This window comes from Toxoplasma gondii, chromosome Ia (assembly GCF_000006565.2).
Source record: "Toxoplasma gondii ME49 chromosome Ia, whole genome shotgun sequence".
Taxonomy (NCBI): domain Eukaryota; phylum Apicomplexa; class Conoidasida; order Eucoccidiorida; family Sarcocystidae; genus Toxoplasma; species Toxoplasma gondii.
Genome location: NC_031467.1, coordinates 452,714 through 477,535, shown reverse-complemented (window position 1 = coordinate 477,535; position 24,822 = coordinate 452,714). Strand labels below are relative to the sequence as shown.

General features: G+C 51.4%; 3 protein-coding genes across 3 annotated transcripts; 1 reads left to right on the top strand and 2 right to left on the bottom strand.

The window, feature by feature from the left end:
• The first annotated feature begins 302 nt into the window (after positions 1-302).
• Positions 303-13,196, top strand: TGME49_293630 (hypothetical protein). Its single transcript, XM_018782201.1, has 15 exons — positions 303-1,024; positions 1,855-2,377; positions 3,254-3,454; positions 3,977-4,058; positions 5,325-5,578; positions 5,926-6,050; positions 6,404-6,600; positions 6,933-7,011; positions 7,729-7,792; positions 8,466-8,936; positions 9,552-9,680; positions 10,340-10,592; positions 11,165-11,257; positions 11,731-11,843; positions 12,186-13,196. The coding sequence occupies exons 2-15, from the start codon at positions 2,051-2,053 to the stop codon at positions 12,231-12,233; spliced, it is 2,436 nt and encodes an 811-aa protein (XP_018638615.1). The 5' UTR covers positions 303-1,024; positions 1,855-2,050; the 3' UTR covers positions 12,234-13,196.
• A 37-nt stretch (positions 13,197-13,233) lies between these two features.
• On the bottom strand, positions 13,234-16,237 carry TGME49_293620 (hypothetical protein; the record flags this gene model as incomplete). The annotated part of the gene is made up of 1 exon (XM_018782200.1): positions 13,234-16,237. One exon carries the CDS (start codon positions 16,235-16,237, stop codon positions 13,475-13,477), a length of 2,763 nt encoding a protein of 920 aa, XP_018638616.1. The 3' UTR covers positions 13,234-13,474.
• Positions 16,238-19,014: 2,777 nt separating this feature from the next.
• TGME49_293610 (dihydroorotase) lies at positions 19,015-24,727 on the bottom strand. The gene is made up of 12 exons (XM_002370122.2): positions 24,157-24,727; positions 23,783-23,870; positions 23,229-23,324; positions 22,908-22,958; positions 22,435-22,563; positions 22,073-22,195; positions 21,582-21,737; positions 20,927-20,985; positions 20,433-20,493; positions 20,054-20,150; positions 19,809-19,858; positions 19,015-19,608 (listed from the first exon to the last, which is right to left on the bottom strand). Exons 1-12 carry the CDS (start codon positions 24,321-24,323, stop codon positions 19,474-19,476), a joined length of 1,212 nt encoding a protein of 403 aa, XP_002370163.1. The 5' UTR covers positions 24,324-24,727; the 3' UTR covers positions 19,015-19,473.
• Positions 24,728-24,822: the final 95 nt, after the last annotated feature.

Sequence of the window (24,822 nt, the reverse complement as noted above, 5' to 3'; positions counted from 1 at the left end):
TGCATGCCCCTTTGTCCCTACGGAGCTGAAAAGACCTCAGTTTGCAGTGCATCTTGTTCATTGTTTCCACGTTTTTCACACACGTAAAGCCACATTCGTTAAACGTTGTAGAACTCGCTTCTGTGAACGGATGAAGATAGGCGCGGCACCCCTTCGCGGTGTTAAACGGACCCGGAAACCCGATTACCTGGGCTGCAGTGCGGCGACTTTTCTCCATCATCCCCAGCTGGGTTTCGCTTTTGCGGCACGCGTGTGCGACAGCAGAGATAAGGGGAATTCGTGAATGCTGACATGAGTGGTGGTAAACACCAATTTTCGGAGGCTGTCGAAGCGCTGCAACTTTCTTCCCCTCTACTTCCATCTTCTGCGAACGCTCATCTGATTTCTCTGCTTTTTTTCCTAGATGTTTTCGGGTTTGCAGGACCGATCAAAGTGTGCTGTTGTCTCACCGTCTCCGTCGATCCCCCCACATGCTGCTGTTCATTCACTCTTTCCCGCCTTGCATTATCGCTTAACCAACGTCCGAACTTAACTGCTTAGAGTCCCGTCACGTGTCTTCCCTGAATGTACGGTTTTCTGCGCACGTTGGGGATATTTCACCAAGAATCGGAGGCATAAGTGGTCCCTGCTTCTTTGGTCACTTCCTCTTTATTCAAGCCCGCGTACTGAACTACTATGTTCATTGTGTTTTCGTGGCTCCGGCACTTGTGATTTATCCTGGGATTCTGTCTCGTCTATTCGCTGCAGTGCAGCTTCAGTATTTCCTCCTTTCTCATTTGTGGCTACCACCTGCCCCTACAGGCCGAGTAGAATGACTGTCTTCCTTCCGTTCCTCATTCACTGAGAGCCTGCGAATTGCTGGGTGTAGACTTACCTCGGCCTTATAGGTTTTTCAAGCTGCGACTTGCGCCACAAGGAATTTCCCGTGACCGTGTATGCGCTAGGGGAGACCCACTGTTCGCAGGGTGCCGTCGTTTTCTTTTTCAGGGGCAAACAAGCGACCAGTACCATTGCCTTCTCTTCAGTGAGCGAATCTCCGGAGTAGCAGGAGTGCACCGGGTTGTGTAGTTGCGGTTGTTGTCAAGGCAGATGTCCCTCTTCTGTCGACTCCGCATGTTCTACGGTTTAGGCTTCGCCTTTGCGACATGTTGTGTGGTCAGCACTCGGAGTTGTTCGTCTTCCGAGGGTGACGCGTTATTGCAAGTTATGGTGTTATCTGACGGCTTTCCTTCCGACTTGCGTTCACAATGGCTCTGTGGACTCGTGCGAATCCTGTTTACATAGTGGTGTTTTTCGTGCAGTTGTTTCTAAGATACCCACCATGAACCGTGGTCGCCATTAACAGCTAGTCTATCAGCAGCCGTTTTGTCGGCGACAAGTAAACATATTGGGGTGTTGGTAGTCCCATGAACTCGGATATGAATGAGGTGTATGGGATGTTATGATTTCGGATGAACACCCATATTCGTTGAGACACACTTCCGTTCTCGCCGCCGGTGACGTTGTGGCCTGTGGCTGGCACGACTGTTCGCGTTCTCTTCTCTTTGGTCGACGCCAAACATCCAACGCGTCTTTTTTCTGCGGTCACAGCATATCTGAGTCGTGCCTGTTCCGTATGCTGCCGTCCTCCGGTTCTGCCAGAGAGTTCTCCGCTTGCCGCCTTACCTAGGGCCACTGTCGCTCGGGCTTTTGTGCAGAGGGCACTTCTTGCGGTTCCTTCTTTCGTTCTTCTTTTGGACGGCATTCGTCTTCCCATCAATTACTCGTCCACAAAATGCCGCTCAATGACGACACACACACACAGCTAGCTGTGATAGGAGGGGCGGAGGTGTATGCGTGTTTTTTCTTTCTCAGGTGCAGTGGACTCTGCGCAAGACGAGGTCTGCAGCTTCGCTTCTCCGCCGGTGTCGCCATCAGCGACCACGAATCTCCTTCCTCCAGTCGGCTCTTCGGGACTGGCCACTCGGAGGACACAGCGTCTCTGATGTAACACCAAACAGCGTCTCTGTGTACGCGTCTTGCCCCTTTCCCCTGTTTTTTCAAAGCCGAGATGGGGGGAACACGCCGCTTCAGTCGCAGCCGGAGTAGGTCACCGGCACGCGGCGGCAACCGACATCGAGACCGAGAAGATCGCCGTGGCTCCGGCAGAAACAATAGACACTTTGGTGGACGAGGCATGAGGAATGCAGGCCTCAGCAACTCTCAGGCGTTCTATGCCGGCGGAGACAACTCGCGAAAACACGGACACAAATTCGGCAGAGGGTACGGAGACGCTGGCGATAACCGACCCGGACGCGCTGTCGTTTCCGAGGAAGAAGAACGAGAAAGAATGATGTCGGGACCGATGATGAACTTCAAACAGTTCGTCATGACACGCGTAAGCAAGGAGAAGCCAGGAAGCATCGAGGTGGACAAAGGGAGTGCAAGCTCGCTTCGCTCTTCTCTCTTCTCGCTTTTTTCTCCTTCTCTGTTTCGTGTCTTTCTCTCCGTCTCTCTTCTCCTTCCTTTGTCTGCCTTTCTCCGCTCTTCGCTTTCCGTCTCTCTCTTCTTTCCCTTTCTCCTATCTGCTCTGTCGTTCTCCTCTCGTCTCTCTCTTCCCTTCTTTGTCTCCCCTGTATCCCTTGTCTCCCTTTTCTCTCTTCGTCCGTGTCTTCTCGCTGGATGCCGAGGTGAACGAGGGGGCCGCCGGGATCGTGGCGCTCTGCTTTTCGAGGGAGTTGTGATGTCGTCCTGTTTTCCTGACAGTCGCATGCAAGGGCGTGTCTGCGTCACAGAACCTGCGAACGCCTGATGCACGCGGTGGATGTACAGCTGTGACTTTACGGTATTCCGACGGGGGTTTATTTCCACGAGAGGAAAAGAGTTGGAGGAGAGCGCGGTTGCCGGCAAAGATAGCCCACTTGCGCATGCGTGTGGCGTAGCCTCGAATCGTGTTTAGAGGCGCCACTGAGTGCTAAGAAAGGGGTTCCCGCGTCCTTGATGGAGTTGGTATTGGAGAAAGTCCGTTTGTTGAGGCGGGTATTCAGCTTCCATTGGTGACCCTGGCGGGCGGTTTCACTGGTTTTCTGGTGTATTTACCTACTACTTTTCTGCTTTTTTTCTTCGGGGAGCCTTTGGGGTTTTCTTACCTTTCCAGTTCTGTTCTTTTGCGAAGGGCTTTTGGGATCGATCCCGTCATTTCCTTGCGTCCGAGTTCCCGTGGCCAGGATGCATTAGCACCTCTTGTGATTTGTCTGCGACGATTGCTTTCCAGCCAGATCACTGCACACAGAAGCAGTTATCCCAGGACTACGAAAACTACGTGGAGCAGTACCGGGAATATCACGCCAAACTGTTCTTTTCAAACCATAGCAAAAACGCGTTCATGAGGGAGCTGTACCACCCGAATCTGGTTCGACGCCAATTCGAGTTGCTGAAGGCTCGGGCGAAGAACGTCGCTCGTGTGTTTGTCGAGGTAAGCGAAAGGCGAATTTCTTTGCTCGAAGCAGGCTACGGTCAGCTGGTCTGAGTATGTGTTAGCCGCAGATGCGCTTGTTGGTCAGAAGATCACTCCCCTCCTGAAATTTTCCGTGGCTTCCGATAGACATCTGTCACGGTTCAGTTCTTGGTAAAACAGGCCTGCATGGAGAGCAGGTCCGCTCTGCGTTTGACGACTGACGAGACGGTTGGGATGCCTTGAAACGTTGGTGTTCCTGGTCTCTGAGGGGGGACTGCTCAAGAGCGGTAATGTTTCAGGAAGTGTCCATTCATCTTGCTAGGTCCGCAGCGCCCCGGTGTGGGAGGGCCATTTCAAGTCGAATCAAGACGCCCCCGTGTGTACCCCTGAGATCTCTATTTTTCTTTTATCGCTCCCTCTATATCCCTTTCCATGCTTCGTGTCTCGTTCTCTCTGTCTCCCTCTTTCTCTGCCTCTGCCGCGGGAACTCGCTTTATGCGTGTCTTGTTAACGCTGTCCCGGGCTGTGTCTCGTTCGCAGAAGGTGCACAGAGGCTTCTTCTCCAGTCTGTCGCTCGACGCAGACTCTCCGGGGCTCCGACAGTTCATTGAAGACAGCGCAGGCAAGTCTGCAGCTGCAGAGCAGTCACAGAGATCGTCTGTCTGTCACATCTGGAGAGCCCTAAAGTTCATCGAGTGTCCGATTAGAAATTCCTTTCTATGACGTACATCAGGAAGTCTAGCTTCAGTTCTCGCTGATGGGTAGTGCATGTCGGGCGACGTTCAGCATGATTTTCATTTTTGTGAGCGGGTTTCTCTGGGTATCCATTTCAAACATGTTTTGGGGGAATATATTCTGCGAGTTAGCCTTTTAAACATGGCGCGACTGGGGATAGCCATCTATGAGGACTATTTCTAAGCTTGTTCTGGGGAGTGTATGCTGCGAGGACGACTCCCGGTTTATTTAGGTCTTGAGTCTCATTGAACGTCACGCTATGTTAAATGCCGTTGATTGGCACTGATAGGTGATTGACGCGTTCACATGCATACGAACTAACGACGGGTTTGGGATCGCATTCCGTTCATCACTTCTACCACTTTTACATGCTGGCACAACTCAGGCAGGACAGATTAGGTACGAACCATCGGCTGCGTTATGAAAGGGAACGGAGCCAAGACCCACCCGTGCTTCCATACTTAAGTCTTCGTTTCAAAGTCCATATATATATATATATATGCTTATATATTCCATTGCAACGAGTTACTTTTGTGTCGTTTAGAGTAGCGAACGTGGGCAAACATTCGGTAAATGATTTTTAGAAGGACTATCCAAACTGCCACCACACGTCTGGAGCAGTCTGCCTCAGTCTGTGTTGATTTATTCTCTACAGTCAAGGCGTGCTCTGAGATATTCAGAGTGCATTCCATGTGGATCCAGATTCTTTACGTTTGTGACCTATTCGGTTTGTTGTGTTCGGGGCTAGTATTATACAACAGCTTGTGACAGGCGCTCAGTTAGACTCTGGGTTGCTAAACTCAGCTCCGTAGCATACGGTTTGCTGTTGTGTAGCCGGTGATCTAAAGTCGCATGTCTCTGCCTTTTCGTCGGGGGGAAGGTGCAGCACACCTCGCAGTTCAGTAACGCGTGCCTGGAGTTGGTGGCTTCTGAGCTTCCTTCTTCGTACGGATTCGAATGTGAAGGCTTCAGGATTCAAAAGATGTATGATGCTTTGTGTCGCGCGAACAGCCACACCGCCGTGGAGCGACCTTTCGCGCCCCGAGGGAGTTCAGTTGGAGTGTAGCAGGGTCACCTTTTCTTCATTTTTTTACTTTCATATACTCCACGACCTGAGGAAAGCTCCATTGCTGTGTCCTTTTGTTCTTCCCAGAGGGGTCTCCACTGCTGTGGAACGAATGGCCGAGCCAGCAAACTGTGGACGTAGAGCCGTCCCTTTCGTTTGAGATGGAAGAAGAGAACGGACAGGACGAGGAGATGGACGATGAAGAAGGAAAGCCGAAACGGAGACTGCGTCGAACTGAGCATCCCCAGCCGCCTTTCTTGCTTCTGCCCACCACGGGGTGTCTCATGATCCGAGATGTTGACCCCGCAATTTCCAAGTTTGACATCCACGATGAACTGGCTGTGAGTTTCCACGAACTGGGTGTCGGGCCAGGGCACGCAGACTCGGGTTTTCCGTCTGCTGCTCACGTCTCAGAGGCTGCGCGTCTCAACCACGGTGTGTCTTGCGTAAACTTCTGACTTTGGTGTTTTGTTGACTTCCGTATACTCCTGACTTTCATATGTCAGTGACTTTGACATGTCTTTGACTTGTACGCTGGCGTTTGTCAACTCCTCATTTGTGGACGCCCCTACACTTTTTATATGAGTCACATAGTTCTGTGGCACGTGAGCCCGGGTCATGATGAGCGTCGGTACCGGCGCGTAAATTCATTGGCACACGGAGCCTCAATTTGTGTGAATTTTCCCAGAAGAAGGGGGCGATCTATGTCGGCATGGCCGAGGGCGGGAGCCCGGTGGAAGCGAGGACCGCTTTCGTGTTGTTTCCTGACGAGGATACAAAACAAGTCGCCATGGAGAGCATTCCTGATATGACGTAAGTCGCGTAGGCGTTACCGGAGGCCGCCTCCCCCGCCACGGAGTCTTGTGAAACGCTGGAGGTTGCGGCGGCATTGGTCAGAGCGTTCTCTGTTGGCATTTGTCTTCCGTGTTCGTCACGTTGGCTTCGGCAGAGAACTCAAGCAATGCTTAAAGAGTGCAGCTGGTGCCCCTCCTGCATGCACAAGAGAGCTGAAGGGGGAGCGAACCGCCGCGTTGTGCCCACCGACTACCGAGTCTAGTGACGTCGGAGATCGTGAACTTAGGGACAAGCTGGTGGGGATGCGGTTCTCTTGTGGAGAACATGCTTTGGCACTGTTTGGACACATGCGCTCTGCAACCGGCCTTCAGGATCAAGGTGACGAAGCCGATGATCACGATCACACAAAGCGGCGATGAGCAGGAGACTTTGAAAGTCATTTCGTTGACTTTGTCGGAGCCGCCGCAGCCCCCCACGTGCGACGTGTCTGTCGCGCCACCTGCTGTATGCACACCGAGCCGCATTCAAAAAGATTTGGACATTTCCAGGAGTCTCATCTCAAACCTCGGTTAGTCCAGCGTGACGTGTTTTCTCGCCGATTGCGTTTGTCCAGGTCACCTTCGTTGCTTTCTGTCGCTACATGTGGAACAGCCCCAGTGGTTCTGTAGTCTTTACTTTGTTCAGACTTCGAGTCGACACAGAAATCACAGAGGCAGTGACGGTTTTGAGAGCGCCTGGGAGAGGTCCTGTGTCGCGACGAGCTTTATTATACGTTTCACCGACCCCTTCGGCGTGCGAAGCCGCTTGCACCTTTCTGTCCGTCGTCTACATTTCCGGTATTTGCGTTTTGACGAGCCATTGGGTTCAGTCGCCTATTGATTTTCCTCATTTCTTCTACAGATGAGCAGCTGGGAGTGTGGGACGGCATGGAGACGAACCTATTCTTGGCGTCGCTGTCTGGAGATATGAACGAAAAGCAGTAAGTGTTTAAATTCCACGGACGTGCGACTCGAGGCAATAGAAACCCGGCAAAAGAAGGAACACTGCTGCGCCTGACTAGCGCGACAGACCGTACTGCGTTTTGCCGGCTGTTCTTTGGTGTCCTCGCGACTGAGTACGCTGACTCCATCTGTCAGAACTTGGGACCTTCTAGGGAACGAACAGGAAGGCCTGTGCATGGCAAGGACGTCGAGGTGCGGGTCTTCGGGAAATTCTAAATTTCAAAGCACCCTGATTAATTCAAAGGCGTGCCCGGGAGAGGCGCATAGATCATTGACTGAGAGTTTGTTGAATTACGCTGACGTGTGGAACTTGAATCCGGTGACCAAAGTAAACAACTAAACGAGGTATTGAACTGGGATTTGGTTTTCTGTTTTGACCTCGTCATGCGCGCTGCTGCTGGCAGGGCGAAGGGCGCTGGTACTCCCTTTCACCATGTATAGGGTTGCGGTCACTTTTTTGTCGATTCCCCAGATGGCGAATGCAGTGGTCCTAGACGCCCGAAACCAATTTGTGTGAGCATTTGCTGCTATTGATTTAAATACCCAAGCGGGAAGAGTTAGTCAGCTCCGTTGAAAGTGGGGTACTTTCGCTGTATAAGCAAACGCATCCAGGAAAGGGTCGTGGTGTTTCTGGGAGAAAGTCCGCCAACGAATATCACCAGTGGACACGACTTTTGTGTGCGTGGGTGTGTCAGACGTCTGGACTTGCAGATAACTTACTTGCGCCAAGTTCATTCGCTGTGCTACTACAGTGGCGAGGTGAGCACCCGATTTTGGTTGTCTCCGGAACGTTGCACTCTGTGTGTAAATACTGAAAGACCTTAGGTCTTGGATGGAATTTCTTTCACACCCGCGTAAGACGCTAGACGATACCGGTTGCTAACATTGCTTCAAGACACAATATACAGAGGGCATGCGCAGCAGGATAGTGTTGATCATGTAGTGCGTGCCTGCGATGACGCTTCTACATGGGAGTCCGTGTTTTCAAAAGAAACATGAAAATGTCTGGCTGCAACGGGGCGGTTGGCGCAAGAGGAGCTATTGGGAGTTTGCAAGAGTAGGACAAAGGCTAAAAAGGTTGGAGAACAGGTCAGGGCAAGTCGCAGAGGGTTCCCGACTGCTGTCCCCATCGGAACTTAGAGCACCATCAAGATTGTTATTTAACCACCTTTCCATTCTCCTCTCAAGTCCGCGCCTACTCTTCACGTGGCGGGATTTCTAAAGGCTCCTGTTTCCGGCTCTGTGGAAGTGCGAGAGAAAAGATCACGAGGTGCCTTTGACTTCCCGCACAGTCATGTCGTTTCGTCGAGGAGAGCGATGAATTTGCGGATTCCGCTTTTCCGAGCGTGTAGCTTCCGACCGTGGCTTTCGGCCCTTGAAGAGGCAGAAGGAGTGCGAAAGGCTTGTCCTGTATCCTGTATTTGTTTTTCAGCTGTGCAAAGATGCAGTGGAGCTGAACACGAGATGTGGGGGGGCGTTCCTCCGACCGCAGATCCCCGCCTCGCTGCAGCACTACGTTCAGAACGCACCTGGGGAAGACGAGGGGGACAGTGAAGAGGAGGAAGCGTCTGAGGCGACAAACGGAACGAAGAGCGGCAAGCAGGGCAGCGCGGGCCAAGGTGGAATCAGAGCGAGGGGCGTCAACAGCACAGAAAACGACAGTGACGCGCCACAGACGCTTGACCACGACCAGAGTCTGGAAGACGGAGTGGGGACACTGGAAGAAGCCGGGAAGGAGACAAGCCAGTACATGTCAAGATCTCAGCGCCGGTGGCTAACGCAGCTGGATGCCCGCCTCGAGGGACTCCTCAACACAACCAAACAGTTAGCTGCTCTGCTTCCCGCGGCTATCGACGAAGACACGCCGGTGATCAACATGAAGTGGACAGCGTTCTGCCACGAGGTTAGTGAAGCGCATAGTGGAGAACTCGAGGGTTCGTGGAGCGGCATCCGAGAAACGGCGTTTCGGAAAGAGCGTCTGCCTTGAGATTTCAATGGCCTTTATAACTTTGAGTTGTGAAAAACATTGCTATTCGAGTGGGGGGAATTGGTGTAACGCGAAGGTTGCCAGTGCTGAGTAAAGATGCGGGTCACCGTTCCTGAAGAAAATGACGTTTTCAGTCATAAGCACTGTTGTTTCCTACTGGCGCCGCGCGTACGGTGTACCTTGTGTGAGCTACTTTTCTGAAGCGTCGAAGTGCGTGGAGGGACTGCTGATGGCGGGAGGAAGGATTTGCGTCTATCGAGTTTTACGGCACGCGTTTCATCAACAGTGGCCTGGCACATTCTGGCATGTAGGAGAATGTGGAAGAGGTTGGATATTGAGCTGGGAAACACGCCTGCGTTGTAACGCGCAGATTTGCGCTATCTTTCACAGAGTCGGAACATGTGGGCAGTTGGCGCACTTCAGTCTGTGCTGGATCGAACCCACAAATGCACGTCCACGAGTCCTCTTCTCGCGTACCCAGTAGAAGTGAACTCCGGGTTTGTCCCCGTGTGGGTGTGGTGTCTACCGCAGAAAGTGTTTGAGGACGATGAACACAAACATCGCTGCCGCTTGTGCAACAAGCCATTCAAGGCGCCAATCTTTGTCTTCAAACACCTTCGCAAGAAGCACGAAGAGGAGTTGGACCTTATCATAGACAAGGTGCGTGCTACCTGCAGCCGTTTCTGCAGTACCTCTACTGCTGCTCACAGCTGGTCCCTCTACTGCACCTCACAGCTGCGAGCATGGACCTGGTAGGAGCTGTCCAGTCCGCTGTAAAGCGACCCTTCTTGAGAGCCATTTTTGGCCTTGACGCGGAGGAGGCACGTTCGCATGCAATCATGCACGTGGCGACAGAGTCCCGGGCTCCATCGCTTCGAGGAGCAGCAGGCCGAGGAATCGCCACCAGTAGATGCGCATTGTCCACGTACATGCAGAGACGACTTGCGCGTGTTTTTGTTCCGTGACCTCCCTGGTTGCGAACTAGTCCGCGCTAGCTCAGACAGACGTCACGTGGTACCCCCCACGTGCAGACGCAGTAAAAGACGCGTTTATCCGGTTACTGAACAGGTGCCAGGCCACTAAAAATGCGATCTTGTAGCCTGTTTGTACCCGCATAAGGAAGAAGACTACTAAAGTGAAAATCTGATATCTGTACAGCTTGTATATAAATGTCCGTTTTTCAAGTATACGCTGGAAATAACTATGCCCTATGCACTGAACACGATGCTGACGAACCGCCCAATAGAACGTGATTTCCCTTCTCGACTTCGTACCGTTGAACATCATGCTTCTCCACGAATGTCTGCTGGTTTTCTCAGTACGCAAGCATTCTCATGAAGGACCTGTACATGAAGGACCCGAACAAGCCTATCGTGTTGCCTCGGGAGTCGTCGAGAAACAGCATGGGAGACGAAGGCGGAGCGTACGCGCGGGGCTCTGATTTGTCTCTTCCTTGGCCTCCAGGGTCAGTCCCTAATTCAACGGTGGCTTCAAGCGCTGGCGCCGTGCATGCGGGTTATTCCGTCGTGAGCCCCTACGGCATGGTGGTGGTTCCCGCCCCTCTCACTGGAGGTGAGTTCCCTTCTGTGGCGCACGGGCATAACGGGTTCAATGGTGAGAAATTCCATATCACAAAATCACGGTTAACGTTTTTCGTTCGTATTCAACACAACGGCAGTTGGTGTCCTCGAGGAGAGCAGTGCAGGCATGTAAATAGACACCAAGTTCTGCTTGTAGACTCGCTACCATTTTACCTATATTTCAAATATTGTAGAACATGGATTCGGAAAGCAAAAGACTTTCAAATGCTAAACTAGTGGTCCAGTTCGTAATGTATCCACCCCAGAAAAAGCTTGTAAATAACCATGTCTAGACGATTGCTGTCAGAACGGTGCTTCTGACCGTACTAGCATCTGAGTAGTTTTTCTCGTTATTCAACAGAGACACCCAAGACTCGAACCAGTAGTCCAGTTCGTGGTATCGACTCCACAGAAAAGGTCGAGACCCTTCGATCTGTTTTTTGTGTACGGTCTTCGAGATGAAATCTAGTGCCTTGGCGGTGTCCGGCGGTTTTGGGCTCCAGGTCTGGTTTTTTGTAGAGGGGCACAATTGTTCAAGCCCGCGATGCGTGACCGCTGCTGCAGGTGCCTTGTATGCGGTGCCGGCGGCGCGAGGTGCCGCCCATTCGGGGGGCGTTATGATGCCGCCGCCTCCACCTCCGCAGTATTACGCTGCCGGTAAGCTTCAGTTATTCGTATTTCCCTGGCACGTCCACGCTGTGAAATTCGTAGTTGATAACACCCAGGCGATGCAGAACTGACGAAAGTGAGGCCGATCCAGTGCTTGATCGTGTAGATTTGGGTGGGAAGCCTTTGTGAGAACGCCACCGAATGACGATATACGTGTGGTATCCAACTCACTATGTTCTTGGGGTCCGACTGTGCGGGCAGCTTGCTGACACATTCTTGTGGTACCCTAGGCGGTTCCGGTTTCAGGGAGTTTCGTTTTGGCACAGATTCGGATCTCCGTCCATGGCTGTGTCATCTGTGTAAGTTGCCAGGGTGAAAGCGCCAACTGTCAGTGCGCCCTCAAGATCCTTTTGGGGTTCGTGAATTGCCGTATTTGGCCATCGCTTTGAGAGTTTCTGCGCGCGTTTTGTGAGGCTCATATAACGGTCCACAAAAGGCTTTCTGCCGTGTCATTGTCGCAGGTGGAGGACCGATGGCAGGAGGTCTAGTTTACGGCAATCCAGGTTCCCTTAACAATCGGCGGCCGGACTGGGATGCACCGGAGCCAATTCCAGCACCGGCATTCGGCGCGCAGGTATGAGATGGGACGCTAATGCCAGGTTGGTTTGCATGAGGTTGCGTTTGCCGCCACGGCTGTTCCACTAGAGCGTCGGCCCTACATGTTCTGTTCTAGTGTGTGGCGCCTTTCGCACTGCTTTGTCGATTGTCAGAGCGAGTTGCTAGTCCGTGGAAGTGGAGCCGTCCTGTAACAAAGTTAAAGCTCTAGATATATATTTGCATTCATGTACATAAATATCGCTATATATATTTACATAGATAGTTAAGCATAGATGCATTTCCATCGTATTCAAATCCACCTCCAAGTGACAAAAGCTGAACTGCAAGGCTGTGGTGTGCTTGTCGTTTGATTCTGCAGGGCAAGACAGGTGGATCTCGCGCGTTGGCAAGTTATGATGATCTTTGATTTCCTATGGAAAACAAAGCAGTTCCTGTCTTATGGTTGAAACTCCCACCTGCCTTTGCCTGCCATCTCCACTATGTAGGTGCGGGCCACGAAACGGCTGCTGTAACCGGTTGCCTTTTGGGGCACTGACCCAGTTCAGCTTTCGGGGGGTCAGGGGGAATATGATTCTATGTAGATCGTCGACAGCTACGATTGAGCCTGCAGCAGAGCAAACGAGATACTTTTATATGCTGTGCACAATGAAGGGCAGCCGAGCTTTAAGCTGCTGTCGGAGAAGAGAGGGCTTTCTGAATAGCGATCAGTTGTGTCAGGTGACCGTTGCGACGGATGATACAGTGACTCTCCCTTTTTCGTGGTGTTGACTCCTGGCAGGACTGTCGCAACCGCGGGTGTGCCCAAACTTTACTTTGTCATTTCGGAGCTGGTAGGGGTTTGACAGTGCCGGCTCCACACCATTTGGAGGCTTAATTTGTATCACCCGTGGTAGCAGTAAGGCGACACGCGTTATTGGCTTCAGGCGGGATGTGAGCCATATTGCAAACGACGCATGTTCACAGTTCGGAGAAGCAGGCAGGTTACAGTAGGGCCCCACGTGTTGCCGGCATCACGTGACCGGCAGTTGTGGGACACTTCACGGGCACACACCGTTCATTCTGTCCAGCAGTTTGACACGGTCAGAGCATCTTTCAGATGATTTTTGTACACTGGCAGAGTAAACTGTCAATTTGATGGTGGCGGAGACTATGGAAGTTTTCACCGTTGGAAACTCAGCTGGCTCGTTGAACGCAGCGCAGCTGGGAAATCCTGGCACTTTGTCTGTGCGGCTGGCCGCTGCATATGTTCCGGCAGAACGTGTGACGCCCCAGTTCATCACAGGAACAGAGATTGCAACCGTCAAATGTCTGAGCACAGCCAGGTGGACAGTCTGGCACGATGAGTTCCTGCGGAGGGCGGCCTGATTGTAATACACACACACACACAGTATATTTGGCAGATGAGTACCAGTAGACATGCTCTGTCATGTTGACGGATACACCCTCCACCTGCTATCTCGCATCATCTCGAATGCTGAACCGGCCTTGGTCCTAGGTGACTTTTTCATTCAAGGCAGCTAGTTTCTGTTCTAAGGTGTACAATGACACCGCCGTAGCCTTCCACGTCACCATGATTGAAGACGGTGGGAGGCACCAGCGTTCCGGCGGCAGAAATAGTGCACTTTCCTTGGTCAGCATGGTCGTGTGTTACCAACATTCGGTAGGTTGCTTGAATACGCTGATGGCTAAGTAAAGTGCTCTCGAGGCGGTTCTGCTGGTGCACGTTAACACACGACCAGGTAGCGACCGTTCAGTTGATTCCGATCCAATATTCTTACTTTTCAAGCAGGTGGGTGCGGAGACAATTTGAGCGCACCACCGGTATCTGCACATGGCCCCTCCGTCGGTACACCTGCAAGTCGTGCATCCATCGAAGTAAATTTCGCAATCAGAGGGACACGTAGGAGGAGGTCCACCGTATACGTCACCGATGTTGCTTCCCCCTGATTGAGGCGCGTTTCCCCTGCCTTGAGGCTGACCAGAAGAAGATCCAGGACCTCGTGGTTCCTCCGAAAGTCGACCAGATATCAAGCTTGCACCCTGCTGGGCGTACGGCGGCTGCACGAGAAAACCACTGGTTGTTCCTGCTGGAAAATGACCCCCGTCAGTTGGCATAGGTAATCCGTTTGACTGAGCGATTTCTCTAGCAATCATTGCCGCCATTTGCTCGCCTAAGGCTGTGTTCCCTGCATCACCCATCAGCTGCTCTCGGTATCTGGAAATCATTGCTGCCGAGATTGGGGGACCCGCGGAAGCTCCCTGACTAGACACTGGAGATTCGGGGGAACTTCTTCCTTCTTGATCGCCTTGAACGCGCTTATTACCGGGTGTCTGTTGGTCTTCAGTGACGCGGTGCTTCTCATTTTGTCTGTCTATAGCTTCCGTTGGTGGCTCGCTGGCACCTCCCGACACCAGTCTGATTGCTGCCTCAACCGCTGCCTTCGCAGCGGCTTCCATTGCCGCTCTCGTGGCTGCCGCAATTGCAATTCTGGTAACCTCCTCAGCAATCGGAGAGAAAGAATTACGCATAGCATCATCAACGAGTGTGGGTAGTGCAAATTGATCCAAGTTTCCGCCATCATGGCTGCCGCCCCCAGCTGATTTGTCGTCCCTGGAACCGGGTCCGTGAGTACCTCGATCCCCACCTCCTAATGCGTGATCACCATTCTGGCTCTCACCTCTCCTATTTTGCGTATTTTTTTCTCTGTCTGTATATTTGGGCTCACCGGCGGTTTCCGTGACTATTTCTGGTTTTGATGCTGTCGCTGATGAAGACATCGAGACAATCTCTTTATCGTCCTGAACTTTTTGTTCGCTGTCCGTCTCCTCCGCAGCAGTTGGTTTTCCCTTCCTCTTCCGTGGTTTTATGCCATCGTCCCATAGGCCATAAGGATTCGAACGAAGAATAGCGGGCGTAGAGACGAACAGTGCAGGAAGCCTTTCGGCTTCTCCTCTGTCCATTAAGCAGCAACTGGAACCACTCGTTTCTAATGCAGGTTGAGCTGTGCTATCTTCTTCATGAATTGATTTACCAACCGCTGCGGCCGGTTTCGCTCCGTATGCGAAGTCTCCCAGTACGCAATAAGGGGAACAAACAACCTCTCCAGCGAAACATCCACATAGAAGGCAACCTTGTCGCCACAACACACACGGCGGCCCGTCAGTTGCACTGTTCTGCTGTTGCCGGCTGCGGCCGCGAAAGCTTCTATCTGTTGGGGTCACCTGTGACGGCACGGGCATGCGTTGAGCTTTGTTAAGAAATTCGTAAGCCTCATCATCGAAGGCACATCCGTCTAGTTCGACGGCGTCCGCATCCGGTGTGGACGCTTTGCCTGCACACCTTCTCGTAACTACTGTTGCACCTTTTTGATTACGCCTCCTCCGGGCCGACCTGAGTAATTCCAGTTCGCGTAGACCCTGGCTTATCCCTTCTTCCGGTGGTCCCTCTTTTTCCACCAATTCCCTGTCTTGCTCTATATTCAACGACTGGTTTCCTTCAGTCACCTGTAAACCAGTAGGGTCCCCAGGACGAACGCTGTTGTCCTGGAAGGCTTCGGGCGGCACAACAGACGCTTCACGATTCCCCAAAAACTGTCTTAGTCCTTGCATTATGCCTTGTACCAATGCGGCACTCGATAACAGTTGCTGCTGTGAGGGTCCACCGTCTGGAGTGCTGCCTTTTGGGGGCTCCCCTAGCCCCGTTGCATCTTGTGTGCCCTCTGTATGCATTCGGAAATCGTACACGTTGGGAAGACCAGCTTTCACAGTTTGTGCAGGCTGTTGCTCTAGCTGATCCTCGGTGACACTCGAGTTGTCCGTCTCTTGAATAGACTCTTCTTCGTCCTGCCCTTTGCTCTTCGGATCGTCTAACTGACCAGAACTCTCGTGCTCCTGACCACTTTCATCGGTATACGGACGATTCTTCTTCCTTATCCTAGGCAGAGGAATAGCATCTTCTGAGTTTTTATCGTCTGAGTTAGATGTGGGAACACTATCATCGTTAGCTGCATTCTCAGGCACGGACGCAGGGTTGCTGGGGACCCGGGTAGTATTCAGCATTTGCCGAGGGACATATAAAGTGGCATTCGTTTCATCGGTTGGCAATAAACGTGTGTCGTTGCGAAGCCAGTCAGCAGCAATCCTCTCCAGAAACAAGAGCTGACTCATGGGGCTCGCATGGCCGGTACGGCCCCGACTTCCCTGTAGGATTCGGATCCGTTCGTGGGCCTGTTCAAGTAATGTCGTGTTATGAGAGGGGGCCGAATCACTTGCGCGAGAGGTTCCTGCAGGCAGAAGCACGTAGACGCATACCACCGACTCTGTGAGAGCTTGGATTTGCAACCGGTAATCCCCGAGTTGTATGCGCCCTGCTTTGGCTGGTCTGCCATTCTGCCTAACAACAGAACACATCGTGCTACGACCTATGTTTCGGGATATGTTCCCGCGAGCTCGCAAGGCATACTCGATCAGTATAGGAGAACGATGTCCACCGATTGCTCATTGACTGTGCGCGAGATATTAAACGACACGTAGACACGATCCAACTCACTTTTCTAACAGGCAGAACACTCGATCAGTCAAGGTCATACACTGATTTATGTAACGCAATTGAAACTGTTGGCAGGGACGATTGTCAGCGGAGCCAAATTATTGGTTTACCGTGAGTTATAGCTGAAGAATTAGTAACCATTGGTATGCTGTGTTCGGTGTGGCGAGACAAGTCGAGGTCATAATAAGTCGCAGCCTCAAGATACGGCATGCGGACCAGAAGAGAGAATGAAAAGAACAACAGGCCTAAAAACTTAATCAGCGTCATAATTGACAGGGCTGCGAGTCACAGAAAGTTGGAGCCGAAAAAAAATTAGTTTTCTCTTGATGGCAGGAAACGGTTGTCGATCCCAGTCCGTAAATGGAGCTAGTCGTGCAAAAGGAAACTCAACAAACCACAGGATAACCGAAACAGCAAATAGTAAATTTCTAGCTTTAACAATAGAAACTGTCGGAAATATTTTGGAAATCAATTTCGAATACCGTTGATCTGTGGAGGGCTCGCAGGGGGGATCAGGCCTCTACAAAGCACTACAGCCCGAGCAGATTCGGCACGCATTCGCAGCATTTACATCCACCAAAGACAAGGCTTCTCGAATGAGGGGAGGCCACATGGAACTGCGGTTTGCACTTAGCAGGCGACTCGCTGACAGATGCTTCCAACTGCCGACACTGATTTCGTAAACTATACGAATACAGGAGTCACTAGTTTCGCTGGACAGGAACTGCAGCCCAGTTTTTCATCGTCGTTCGTTCGCTAACAAACCACCTCAGGATGATGGATTCGCCCGCATCTACGTGCAGGGACAAAAACGAGGCTGCTTTTATATCATTCTGCACGATGATGTCGAAAAGGCAGCGACATCCCTGCTTTTCCTTGGGGGTCTGATAGCTGGACCGTTGGCGTTACAGTCACAGTGTGAGTCAGTCAAGATGTGTACATGTACCGACACTAACTGTCGCCGCCGACAGGAATATTTCTCTTGTCTTTGGTAACTTACAACCGGGTTTCAGTCACATATCCGAGGGGAGTTGCAGAGCGCCACTGAGCAGGTACTGGCATAATAACAAGGTGACGCATACATCTGCTATCTTTGCGGTTCTCGTGGTGAGGCGCTTGGTGAGCATATGGAGTATATTCGTGTAGAGTTGCAACACAGTTAACCGTGGAAGAGTTGAGAGACCTACGGCAGTGCGCGTCTTCGCGGATCCGTTCGGCGTGCCCATGATTTTCTCAACAGTGTCCCTCGTGGAACGTCCAGTGTTTGCGTTTCACTTCTACAGACGTGACTGAGTATATGAGGTCGCGTGGTGGCACGCCCACTGTTACGAGTGAGTTCAAACATTACCTTGATGTCCATAGTGTTAATAGCCACTGAGGTATTATTTTATGATGTTGCATATTGCGACGTAGATCTGTCGCTACGCAGCTCCCGTTGCAGTTCTCGAGCCTGCCGCTTGACAGTAAATCACCGTCCTTCACGCGATCACACGCTGGTCCCAGAAGCCGAGAGGACCTTCAGCGTCTTCCGACGGTGTAGCCCTGTCAACGTTAAAAAGCATGTATGATTCTTAGGGACAACGTCACAGGGCCAATGCAATGAGGATGAACCGACTCACAAGTCTCCTCTCTGTATACGACCAGTAGTGCGCAACGCAACGGCTCCATGCCTGCCAGAGGCATCGCAACCTTGCCAGGAGAGGTAGCCAATTAGCCAAAACGGTCTTGTTCCTTCATGAACTGCCTGAAGGGGGGCGGCAAATCGAAAAACGGTTTGCAAAATTAGGCCGAACGATTGGACCATAAAATCTGCGCACAGGGCGACTCGACTGCTCAGCCGGACTTGGAGTCATTACAGGCACGGAAATTAGTGTTATTCTTGGAACTTGAGATAAACTAGATCGGATACCTGGGGAAGCATCATAAAGGGGTAACAGATAATATCTCAACGTTGGAAAGGCGCTAATGCTGCTCCATTGGATGCCATTTTAAGAAGTGGATTTACTTCAAAACAATTTACTTATGCACGAACCAAGACGTCAGGCTTCATGACTAGACATCCATGGCTGTACGCTATCACTACAGTGCACAAAGTGTGTGTGGAGGACGTGTTAACGAAATACGTTTATGATATCCAGGTCTACTACAGATTTCAGCGTTTTAGAGAGTAAATCAGGTTCTTCAAACACCAACGATCTAGCCATGAAAACGAAACCTGGATGGACCAAGTCTTTGAATGGCGGCATGCAAAACAATCTGCAACGTAAGGTTTACGGGGACTCCACGATAACACTCAGACCACAAGTCGACTCTGTGGATGCGACAGCTACATGTTGCTCGTTGAGGAACCAGAGGAAAATTCTTGAACCTCGCCTTGCAAGGTGGCCTAGTGGGAAATGCGATTCTCTCAGTCTACTCGAAGTGAGACTTTTATTCATGTGAAGAGATGATGCAGAACATAGGCGCAGTGGGCCACACATTTCGACCTCCCAGTAGCATCTGAGGCTGTGCATCAGTATGATACCTAACTGTGTTTCTTTTCTAAAATAAGATGACACTGCTCGATGCACGGCAACGGCAGAAGACAGGAACAGAATCCAGATGATGCACTGGGATACTCTGTCCTTTACGGTGGAATCAGGACTACAGGAGTTTTTACGCAGGGCAACCCTGCAGCGTTCTGTACTTTTAAATGGCGATCCTGCGGTTATTTTCGGCGGTGCAGTACGGGGAAAAGCACAACGCCACAAAAACCGCTCTATTGTCGGCACATGGAAACGTCAAAACTATGCACGCCCCCTTATAACTGATGCTCACGTAACAGTCTGCCACTCGTCAGTAGTCAAGAATCAGGCGTCATCGGAGAAAAAACATCACAAACCGAAACAGTGCATCTCGGCGCTTACAAAAGCCTCCATTAAACCACGGTGTCGGCATTAAAAAAACTCCTGCACGGCGAACGGGTGCAGTAGATACACTCCTGATTCCCTTCACTGCACCGTCACGGTCTTTACCCATGAGAAATGTCCTGGACCGTGACAGGCTGAAAGAACACATTAGTATCCGGCTTCACGCACGAACAATGATGAACGCGATATTAAATTTCGTCGCATTCCTTCAGTAGAGAAGGGCTGAAGCGCCGTACTTCCACTGTGTAAGGCAGCTCAAGCGATGCCATAAACGGCACGACGCCTTCGTTTTCTTGGCCAGGGAACTTGAAAATGGAAGGAACCTGTGAGCAAAACAAAGCCAGAACAAAACTGTGCAATCGGATAGGTGCTGGTAGTTACCATTTATTACCTCGACTTGCCGTGTATCACGGATGGCATCACAGAAACGCAACTACGAAAAAAGTCTTTCAGCAAAGCTGTGGGAAAAATGCAGGCAGATTTACGAATCTGGCTTTACGTCCAAATAGGTACGTCCACGGACCCGCTGAGGCGTAGGCTGGATAACGGCACACTCAAGGTTCTCTTCCAGGGCTGCAAACAAACAGACACAGAAGGGAATAGCTTGCCATAATACACATCAAACATCACAGAACCATAGTGTGGGTCCAGCTGAGACTTCGCGACCTTGAAAAAAATACACGTGTAATCCAAACCACCAACGAATAAACCATCTGTTAAAAAGACAGTGGGCTGCTTCCACATAAACACAATCTTTCCCCTACTTACTTGCAGCCTCAAAGCCGAAAAACGCTGCAGCATGGCCATCTGCGAATTCCCGAAGTTTGGAGATGCAACCAAGTTCCGCGAATATGCTAACCAGGTACTGAATTCATTTCACACACACATGAACACAGCACCGCACGCTCTTTGCATACGTCGAAAACTGGTGGGTGGATGAAAGCTAGCGCATCGTATTCATTCCACCGCAGCATGCACCACCGACTGCAGAAAGTTTCTACAACCATGAAATGCACGATTTGGGACTAACTCCAGTAACGTAATCGTTTTGCAAAAGGCACTTTGTTCACTTTTTGCGCTTTACCACTGGACTTTTTCTCGCCAACCTACGCTGGCACCATCTTCTGACTTGCACTTCGTGGCTTACAGCTAGAAGAAGCGGCTGCGTAAATACCCCTGCAGCTGGCGGGGACGATTCCTTGGCAAGTCTGCAAGTAGAAGAAATACACACTCACGCTGATGGAAACTTCACGGAAGAGGCGATACAGGTTCTCTCATCACGAGCGGCCACAGCACTATGCCGACACAAACATGAACTGATTCCGTGCCCCATGTGCACGTCGTGATTCTGTATTACATTCTTACCACGCGATATTCCACCACCGGAACGCTCAGCGATTTTTAATTCCTCTCACCTGGCTCGGACTTGACCGGAAGCGCAATGTCAACCGAACGCACACGAACAATAAACAAGAACTTACACAGAACATCGTAACATGCCTCTGTCGCCGGCCGGGACCCCTGTTTGCACCCTTTTAGTCTTGACTTTTTAACACATTGTTGCGTGAATATCTTGTTTTTGCCCCCATATCGCCAGCCGCGAGTTCCCAGCGCCTCCCACACTTGCATCATTTGAGTCACCTGGGATGCGGCGCTGAATCGGAGCCGAGGAAAAAGTGCGTGTCACCATCCTGGATGACCTGCAGTCGTACGGAGGAACATCGGCGAACGGTGATGCAGCAAGTGCTCAGTTCACTCCATCACCTTCTCTTCCTGCACTGGCACACTTCCTCATGCAGTTAATATCGACAACGGGAATGCAGAGGGCTAGACACATGCGCTATTCATCGCATGTTGCCGCGTAGACGTTACGCACGAGGGGCTTGAGTCTCTATGCGCTCTGTTACCCCGTCCCCTTTGTCCAACAAATATCGAAATCATCTACCGACAGACTGTTCCCCAAGATGTGGGCTGACTGCGCTCCATAGTTTGCGAAAAACCGTAGCACGATTATATTTACACGGCTCACCCTTGTATTACTTAACGCGTTAATTGGTACTAGGCTTGATATTCTGTACCAATCGATCTAAAGTCGCGATGACTCTTTCCATCGTAGATGTTAAACGATAGGGAATGCACAAGACGCTTACAAACTATATCTGCAAGCTCACGGGATAACTGCAACTATTGTATACAGGTCACTGCAAGTAAGAAGTCGAAACCCTGAGATGATTTTGAACTTACAGTCAACGCCGGAACATGCGTTAACAATCCCACATAGAGTAGCTTTGCCCACCTGTCGGAGTGCGTCACGGTCTCTCTTGGTCTTCGCCAACGGCTTGCAGAAGTTGTGGGGCTTCTCGACTGCCTCTGCACAGCAGAGTCCTCTGTGTGCTGCAGTCTCCATTGCCCTTTTGATCGCGTCCGGCTTCACGACGTCATCAACCGTCAGCTAAAACAAACAACCAGCAGAAAACATCAAGATAAGCTTTACATCGTTTGCAACGTTCCTGTCTTCCGCACAGGATCTGTTGAATACATTTGTACTAAGCATTGAAGGGATCAGAGCGACGCCCCAGCGCCTGATGTGAAAGACCAGTCCCTCGTTCAGAGCAGCCCACAAGAAATCAAGACACCCGAAGACTGACAGTTCATACACTTCGGAAGGGACCCCTGGTGGACCACAAATGTCGGCAGCTGAAAACGTAAGACGGACGCCAGACGTATCCGCACGGTTCAAGAGTCCATCTGACGGAGCCTCCTCTCTGAAGCCATTCTGAGTCTTACCATTAGGTGGTGGGGCGTGATGGTTGCCGCCACGTTCGCAGGCATGCGCTTGACCGCTTGGATCGCCGCAGCGGTGGAGACATGCTCAAGGACGATTTTTAGACTAGGAAATCTTGAATGGATCTATACGAACACAAAGGTTAGACCACTAGTGATCGAGACAGTAAGTCAAATGCTCCACAAAATCCGGGCGAGCGTGGTTTGTTCTTAAATCCCGGCACCCGACTCGCTGGCCGCGTGTCGATGCTACGAGGGCAGCGTTGCATAAATCAGGCCCCAGCACTCAGTGCCATGCTGCTTCGATGAATCCGCTTGTTTCTCCCTTTCACGGATGTATCGCATAGCCGTCGAGACCAGCGTACCTGCTCGAAAAAGGGAATGAAAGCCTCCTCTGCATCCAGAGGAGCAACTCCAGGCACTTCCCCGTGCAAATGAAGCGTTAGTCCAAGCTCCTGCATTGCCTCGAAGATTCCGTAATACTGTTCGTAGCTCTGTTCAGAAAAAACCAGCACAGCAACGGAAGCCGCGCCTCGCTTGTAGACACAGGAAGCATTATTCTCATCGGAGGCAATCCCAATCCTGATGCGTGAGTGATGCTGAAGCATGCGACCGAACAACACTGCCATGGAGACGACGACTGTGGAGCTGCTCAACGATAGTGTATGAGTATAAGTCAGAGTAGCGAGGCCACGCTGGCCGCCACGGCCACCGGGGATCCCAGGAGGCCCTTGGATGCCTTCGGCTAAGCTTCGGGTAGAAAGCGTGCACCGACAGTTCAGTTGACTGTCTGGAGAAAATAAGTAACTCTCAGATTGTCGTGAGCTTGTTTTCGTACCTCGACGCCCTGGTCAGAGTTTGTCGTCACTCCTTTCGGGTAGCTCTTGATCTGCGAGGATTCATGTAGGACAAAGCAAGCACATCGCGCCTCAGTGAAGCGAAATTTCTGCCTGGCCTGCCCCTGCAGAGGAAGCGAACTTATATATCTTGGAAGACGCAAAGAACACAAGCGATACAGTGCACTTGCTTCGTAGGACTTGCCAACTCCCGTGCATGCACCAAAGAAAACCTCATCGTCGTTGCCGGCGGGTGTGTCACGTATTTCTTGTCGCCTGAGCACACGGGCAGTAGACTAGCACACTACCTTCATTTGCCTTACTCCGGTGACATGGCACATCTTGGCATTCTGCCGCAAGTCATCGGCCGACACTTCCGGAGAGAGAAACAGCGTCATCATATAGTCCACGTTGGGGTCCTGGAAAATTAGGACACGAGACGACCAGGGACGATTTCTCAAAAGAGACCGAAATTCTTTTCCAGACTGTGGTCAAGCACATGAATTGGCGGCCACTTCCACGACTGTCGTCTAATGTGAGAAGCTCGAGCGGTTGCGTTGACAGCTTAGAGGAACGAGCCTTGCCCCCGTCGTAGTCCGGCGCAAAAATCCTCTGTGAAGAGCAGCATTAGCTCCTTTGTGCCTCCTCATGCGAATCATACCACTTCAAAACCACACAACGATTGCAGGGAAATTGACCGAAAAAACATTCCAGTGGTTCAGGAATACCAGCTCCTCATTCACGCAGGCGACTTACACATAACCCCCCCCTCGCGTGACGAGAACGACCGTGGGCGATCTCATCCTTCACCTACCACCTCAGTACTGCTTTCGTCTAGGCAACTACCAACTGAGGCTCAACACCCGGGGAAACTCACTATCCTGACGAGGCGCTCTCTGTATGCAGCGGCTTGAGCACATGTGGTGACGGGAGGAATGGTGTTGGGCATGACCAGGACACACCGGCTGAGGCACAAGCAGTAAGAGAACGCGAAGGAGATCGAAGCAGAGAAACACGTAGCTTCTTCACAGCAAATGATTGTGTATGAGTTCACAGGGGAATTTTGAGGCTGCGGCTAACGAGCCAGGGAAACTACTTTGTTTCCCTCGGAAAGAAACTGGAATGCCTTCTACGGTCCGCTGCCCTGCCCCATCGATACCTATCTCACCAAAACGTAAATTGACTCGCGCCTTACGTTTGTGGAGCATTAGCTTCTACCAGGTGGAATGAAACATACTGCGGTCAACTTACCACCCTCCCTTTTTGATCATTGGGGTGACGAACTCTGCCATTTCATCTTGTCTGAGGTGCGTATGCATGTCGCTTATAAGCGGCATGACCAGAGGTTTTGCTCTTGCCTGGCCGCAGCAAGAGTTGCTTGCCCCATTCCCCCCCTTTTCTTCACCAGTCATTGCCATCTTTTTCGTGGAGTCGTGCTCTGCTCTGATCCCGGTTCTCGTCCCGGTGACGGAAAGCGCCGACTAGACTCCAAACCGAAACGTACGTACGTAAGGAAACCCGTTCACTATGCCACCGAGTTTTCGTTGCAGGCTCCTTCGCTAGCGGCGAAGCACAAGTGTTGAAATGTCTGATATTCCTTCTGTGAAGGTTATGCAGACGGACCATTGAGGCTGGGCTGGTGTGATAATCCAACCCACGTGCAGCAACGTTTGTTGTAACGACGGCACACGACGAGCAGTGGTCAACAATTTGCAAGACAGTTGCTATCCAGGCATGACCACCAATTGCTAGATGGGGATCGCAAGTCATTAACAAACCGCCACGGCGAAAGGCGGACGCAATAACTCAAAGAAACAATTGCGTAGATGGCCAGTGATCGCGGTATGTATGCGGAAAGCACTGCTGGTTCTTTACATAGGGTTGCATGCGCGAGAATGCCCGGCCGCAGCTTGTTGA